Source organism: Arachis duranensis, chromosome 2 (genome assembly GCF_000817695.3).
Source record: "Arachis duranensis cultivar V14167 chromosome 2, aradu.V14167.gnm2.J7QH, whole genome shotgun sequence".
Classification (NCBI taxonomy): domain Eukaryota; kingdom Viridiplantae; phylum Streptophyta; class Magnoliopsida; order Fabales; family Fabaceae; genus Arachis; species Arachis duranensis.
Window position 1 is genome coordinate 75,293,783 of NC_029773.3, and position 6,336 is coordinate 75,300,118.

The 6,336-nt window shown below is 32.2% G+C and overlaps 1 protein-coding gene across 1 annotated transcript in view; it reads left to right on the forward strand.

Annotated features, from left to right (window-relative positions):
• LOC107475051 (2-oxoisovalerate dehydrogenase subunit beta 1, mitochondrial) overlaps positions 1–5,486 on the forward strand; it is a gene marked incomplete at its 3' end in the record, with an annotated part of 5,964 nt that extends 478 nt beyond the window's left edge. Inside the window, 13 exon segments of the mRNA XM_021135590.2 lie at positions 12–61; positions 1,540–1,651; positions 1,889–1,924; positions 2,056–2,115; positions 2,189–2,246; positions 2,337–2,434; positions 3,070–3,159; positions 3,246–3,314; positions 3,428–3,514; positions 4,587–4,682; positions 4,860–4,937; positions 5,057–5,143; positions 5,405–5,486. Of these exon segments, the coding sequence (XP_020991249.1) occupies positions 12–61; positions 1,540–1,651; positions 1,889–1,924; positions 2,056–2,115; positions 2,189–2,246; positions 2,337–2,434; positions 3,070–3,159; positions 3,246–3,314; positions 3,428–3,514; positions 4,587–4,682; positions 4,860–4,937; positions 5,057–5,143; positions 5,405–5,440 (957 nt within the window).
• Between the last annotated feature and the right edge of the window lie 850 nt (positions 5,487–6,336).

Below are 6,336 nucleotides of genomic sequence, written 5' to 3' on the forward strand. Positions count from 1 at the left end.
CGTTGAACCTTTATTCTGCAATTAACCAAGCTCTCCACATTGCTTTGGACACTGATCCACGGTATGTGTCATCATTGTTATTGTTACTATTGTTGTTTTTATTGTTATGATTGACTTTTTAGAGAAAGTACATGGAACTAACTTTTAGGTAGTCAACATGAGTCAATTTGAGTGTTTAGGTTTATAATTTAAGATTTAGGGTCAAAAGGATTATAATTTAGGGTGTAGAATTTAAGATAAACAAATTAATTTAAAAAAAAGTTGTCTGATGTTGGCTGAAAATAGTTAGTTATGTAGCATTACTCGAAAATGTCCTAGATATTTTGCAATTTTCTTTTAATGTGTATCATGTGCATTGAGTTGGGAGAGAGGGGAGTGGGAAGTAATAACATTGTGTTGTAATAACTGAAATCATATTGAGAATTGTTCCTATATATTGGAGAAGTGATTATTAGGTACTAATAGTCTAATACTATTGAATAGTTGAGATAACAAATAGTATTAGAAATTCTATGTTTCAACTCTCTTGTATAATAATACGTTTATACATGATTTTGACAATGAAATTGTTACTTATCTTAGTGTGTATTTGATGATGCTTAAGTTTTCCTTAGAGATAACTTTTTTATCAAGAATGTAGAAACTTTGTCCGCAACGTCTTTGATTATAAGTTTTCTGCGCTAATGTAAAGTGTTAGAGCGATAGTAAGCAATCGGAACCGAGAAAAAGTAAGAGAGAATGAATATGGTTTTTGAGCTTCAATTATTTAGACATTGGCTCGTACCTTTAGGTTTGACTAACTAAATCTAACCATTGCTAATATGAAGCTTTGTATCCTACTATCCTAGTATACATACTAACATACATAAATAACAAGTATTATTATTATTAACAAGAGAAGGATAATAATAATTATGGAGCATAATATATCCCTCATTATAAAAGATTAGGATAAACAAGAATACACAAGCAGCAACATAGAAATGGATCGAATTTCTCCAATCTCTCTGCATCTTTGGGAAAAGATACTCTTCTAAACATTTTATACTCTTTAAAGATGTGAGTGTTATGCTCTATCCAAATACCCTTACTAGTAGCAGAAATAGCAAATTGGCATAAATTTTTGGTTTTCTTCCTTCTCCCAAAACTGTTTAAACAAGAACTGATTTAAGTCTCTATGTTGCACCCAACACCCATCAAAGATGCTAAACAATGCATTCCATGAAAATGTAGCCTCTGGACAATTTAAAAGCAAATATGATACTGATTAAGAATTCAATCCACACATATCGCACACGTCTAGGAAATAACATGTGGCTTCCAGCAGGCAATTGTTTTAAAAAAAATCATTTGATTTTATTTCTTCTAGGATTAATTTGATCCCATTGTTGAATGAAATTGATATAAGTGTATGTATTTCTAGTACACCTTTAACTTCCCATTTACATATCTTTAACTCTCATTGTGTGAAACGAAATTATTTTTTCGTATAGCATCAATATTATGTTCAACCTCATCTTCTCTTGCATTTGATTTCAGTTCTTATGTTTTCGGAGAAGATGTGAGCTTTGGTGGGGTCTTCCGTTGTACAACAGGATTAGCAGACAAATTTGGGAAGAAAAGGGTTTTCAATACTCCCTTATGTGAACAAGTATTTCTTTACTTATTTGTTGCCTTTCTGTTTTCTCTTTTCTTGTTCTATTCCCATTCTCCGCCTAAATTTTTATGACTGGTTATGATTCTAAAATCTCACTAGACAGTTCTAGGAAGATGTGTTCAATTGAAGATACTTCTTTAGTTCTTTCTTGCTATGTATGTTTCTAATTGTTTGTAATTAGTATTCCTTTAGCACTGATGTAAAACAATTATGCTGAAATGCTATTCATAGGGTATCATTGGCTTTGGCATTGGTCTAGCGGCAATGGTGAGTCTCAGAGCTTAAAATAGTTTTACTTCCTAGTTTTTAACCAACGAATTTAGTTTTCCTTCTCCTTCTCTTTTTGATGTAACAATTGTTTAAAATCCTTTTAAATCCTTTTATATTTTACATGGCAGGGAAATCGAGCCATAGCAGAAATTCAGTTTGCAGATTACATTTTCCCTGCTTTTGATCAGGCATTCTCCCCTCTCACGGCTAGTTTTAGTCAAAGCTAATTTCGATAAGTAATTCATCAGTTATTGTTTCCAGATTGTCAACGAAGCTGCTAAATTCAGATACCGAAGTGGGAACCAATTTAATTGTGGTGGTAAATTTCTTTTCCTGCTTTAACGTTGGAAGTTCTGGCTTATTTCTATTTTCACCTGTTGCATGAAAATCATTTTACTCACTCCTATAGGTTTAACGATTAGAGCCCCTTATGGAGCTGTGGGCCATGGTGGGCATTACCATTCTCAATCTCCTGAGGCTTTTTTCTGTCATGTTCCTGGTATCAAAGTATAGTGCTTTCATACATTTATCTTTTGCTGGTTAAACTTTTCTTCATTTTTGTTTAAAGGTCCTCGTCATGTGTAAGATGATCATCGATTTAGACTAAGTGATAGTGAACATCCATGCCTAAATCTAGTCATCAAATTAAGACAGCTAAAAAATAATGGAATTAATAGAAAGCACCTGCATCTTACCTCCCAGACGAAGCGTGGCAGGATATCTCAAATTTTTTTGAAGTACCATTAATTTATTCAATGATATGCTTGGTGGTGTTTGGGCCTTGAGTATAAAACTGATTTCATTCAGGAGCATCTTAACCCCTGTGATTGATAATATAAATCAGAAACAGTTTAAAATCCATTGACCAGTCACAAATGGTAATATGATTTATACTAGTTCCTTGTTTATGACATGTATTCTTACATCTTTGAACCAAAGTTACAATGGAATTTCTGCTACCATCAATATGAAACCCGTAAAATCCATTATCACCGACTTTGAACCTAAGTTAGATACCTATTGCATGCAGTTTACTTCCAAGCTTATACACAGATTTCATATAATTAACGGTCTTAATGTAGAATACTGTTGTTTTATGGTTGGTACATTTTTACGAAATGGCTCGAGTGTTTCTTGTAAAGGTGGTCATCCCTCGAAGTCCCCGAGAAGCAAAAGGGCTATTGCTGTCTTGCATTCGAGATCCAAATCCTATCGTATTTTTTGAACCGAAGGTTGTGTTTTATCATGAGAATTATGTCTTCAGCTTCTTTATGGCATTTGACTTGTGAAAATTAAATCATTTGAATCTTGGTTTCAGTGGCTATATCGTTTGGCTGTCGAAGAAGTACCAGAGGATGATTACATGTTGCCACTATCCGAGGCAGAGGTACAACACAAGTTGCATTAAATTCATGAAATGAAGTTAGAAGTTCGTTATAACTACAGAATGATAATTTTGTGAAACATTTAGTCTAATAAATTTTTTTAACATATACTCAGGTGGTTCGGCAGGGAAGTGATATTACACTTGTTGGATGGGGAGCTCAGTTATCTATAATGGAACAAGCCTGTCTAGATGCTGAAAAAGTAAGTTGCATTGTCACAAAAATAGGTTACAACATGTATTCTGCATCACACAATAATTCTCCATGGTTTACAGTTTGTTGGGCAAGTTGTCGCTGAAGAATTACACTTGGTATTTGGAATCAATCTTTTTTCCAGAAAGGGAAAACAAATTGAATTTGGGGTTGGGATATTTTATCGTACGTTTGGTTGAGTTACATGTGGAAGGAAACATTATTTTTAGAATTCTAATGTCAGAGGGAAGCTGATTCTGTTTCCATGATTGACAACAGAAATTAACAGAGACTAGAATTGGAAACCGTGGTCAAATAGTACAGATATGAAACTAATATATCACATTTATTTTATGTCAAAAATGCTATGTGCACACAAAAAATCAGTTACCAAATTATCCATTATGTATTTGTGTATAAATACATGCATAGTTTAACTCGTGTATTTTGTATTTCAATATATATTCTATACAAATAGTTCATTTAGTGGCTGACTTTTTGTCTAAACCTAGTATGGTTGGTTTTATATATACTAGTATATCAAGGCAGTACTTTTTTTATTTATTAAATATGTGTAATAGTAATAAAAATGGAATTACCCAATATGACAAGTTGTTTATAACTTAATTATGAAGCTTATAGATGTAGAACAATATGCCATGCAAGTGCTACATAACTTATTTAGTATTAAACAAACTCAAGTATGATTACTGTCAAAAGAATTTATTAGTTACAACTCAAACATGAGAATAATAGGAAAAAATTAGGCAACAAAATGAGAAGCACATCTTTTCATGTTTTGTCAATGTACATATGTCCAGGTGAAACTGTAGTTGAGCAGTATGCCAATTTGGGTTGTTGGTATTTAATTTTCATATATAAAACTATTTAGAGCATCCCATTTGTAGATTCTTCTTTTTATTTTCCAGTGGAAAATTTGGTAGTTTAAACTCTCTTAAACTACTTACCGTTGGGGAAAAAATAATCATAATATGAGAAAAATACTGAAAATCACAATTTGCATGTCTATGATAAAATATCACTTGTTTCTTAAAATTTTCAAGTTATTGTGACATTTACAGGAAGGAATTTCTTGTGAACTGATAGATCTGAAGACATTAATACCTTGGGATAAGGAAACAGTGGAGGCCTCAGTTAACAAGACAGGAAGGCTACTTGTGAGTAAATTAATTTCAACGGTCAAAAAAGGGTGTATCCGGATTTATAAATGTGTCCAAATACATTGATTAATTATATTTAGATGCATTGATTTAACTTTATGAAAAAAAGTCAAAATGACCATCAATGTGGAATGGAGGGAGTGTCTTACATGATGCTTTCAATGGGATGTATAGATTAGTCATGAAGCTCCGGTAACTGGAGGTTTTGGTGCTGAAATCTCGGCTTCCATTGTCGAACGTTGCTTCTCGAGGGTATGCTTGAGCCAAATTATTGTTATAGAGTATATGAAATTGCTTTCATACTTAACCATATTCAACAAAATCTGTACGAATTCCTATCCTAACCGTCTCTTTCGTTGTTTGTGGTACAGTTAGAAGCCCCTGTAGCGAGAATCTGCGGTCTAGACACCCCTTTTCCTTTGGTGTTTGAGCCCTTCTACATGCCAACTAAGAATAAGGTAACTTGTCTGTTCGCCTTAATTTTCTTTACAATCATAATAGGCGGACACAAAAATCAGTTACCAATATAGAATACATATTAAAATATAAAATACAAATTAAAAATGAGTTAAACAAATATGTATGTATATACAAATACATGATGACTGATTTAATAGTTGATTTTCGGTGTGCACGTAACATTTTTGTTTTCCTTATAGGGTAAATTACACTAAGCATCCTTGAGATTACTAACAAGTTCTGCCACTTATTTTATGCAGATATTGGATGCTATTAAATCAACTGTTGGATACTGATGAGCTTAATTACAATCTTTCAACCATCTATGTGATCTTGAATTCACATAATCATCATAATGATCATGTTTGGGACAAGATGGATTTGTATATACATTGCAGACCATGGAATCTGGAGATTAAATTAATCATGCCTTCTCCAAATGTAAAACATTTTTAAAAAATAATAATAATAAAGGAAAGAATGAATGAAACTTGAAAATCAAATAATCAATAGCCATACATTCGCATATTAGGCCCATCCTTGTAATTCTATATATAATAGGATTGTATCACATGAAATATTTAAATGATAATGTGAGAATATATGCTAACTTGCTAAGCCAATTGAATTAAATTAAATGGCCACTTTAAACAACTTGCATGACACTCTCCGTCTCCCTCCTCCACCCTCTTCTTTTCCACCGTGTGCCAGAAATAGTAACCCTTTCTTTCCACTTCTGCCTTTGCTACTTTATAGATGTTGGCACTGCCCATATGTCTTAATTATAAAAGTTGTTGCGCTAGTTCTTATTTCTTAATATAGGTTTTTACACGACTACCCAATTAATTGTTTAAATTGTTTAAATGTCGATTGAATTAGTGAAAATTTGTGACAAATTAGATAACCCCAAACAAACTCTTTTTCTGTTTGTATATGTCTATAGCTTATTCCCTGATTTTTTATTTCATGCGACTTTGGGATTGTTTAGAATTGATATTTACCACTTTATCCTTGCATCAGGTGTTTTCATTGTTAGTATAGAACTGCTCTTTTAGCTTTTCCATATTTAGAGAAATTCTTGGGACAGTAACTTTCAGTACTTTCAATTATCGTTTAATTAGCATAAATATTAAATTATTTTTAATAAATAAATTTTATTAATTTATATATGTAAATTTTAAAAAAATTAAAC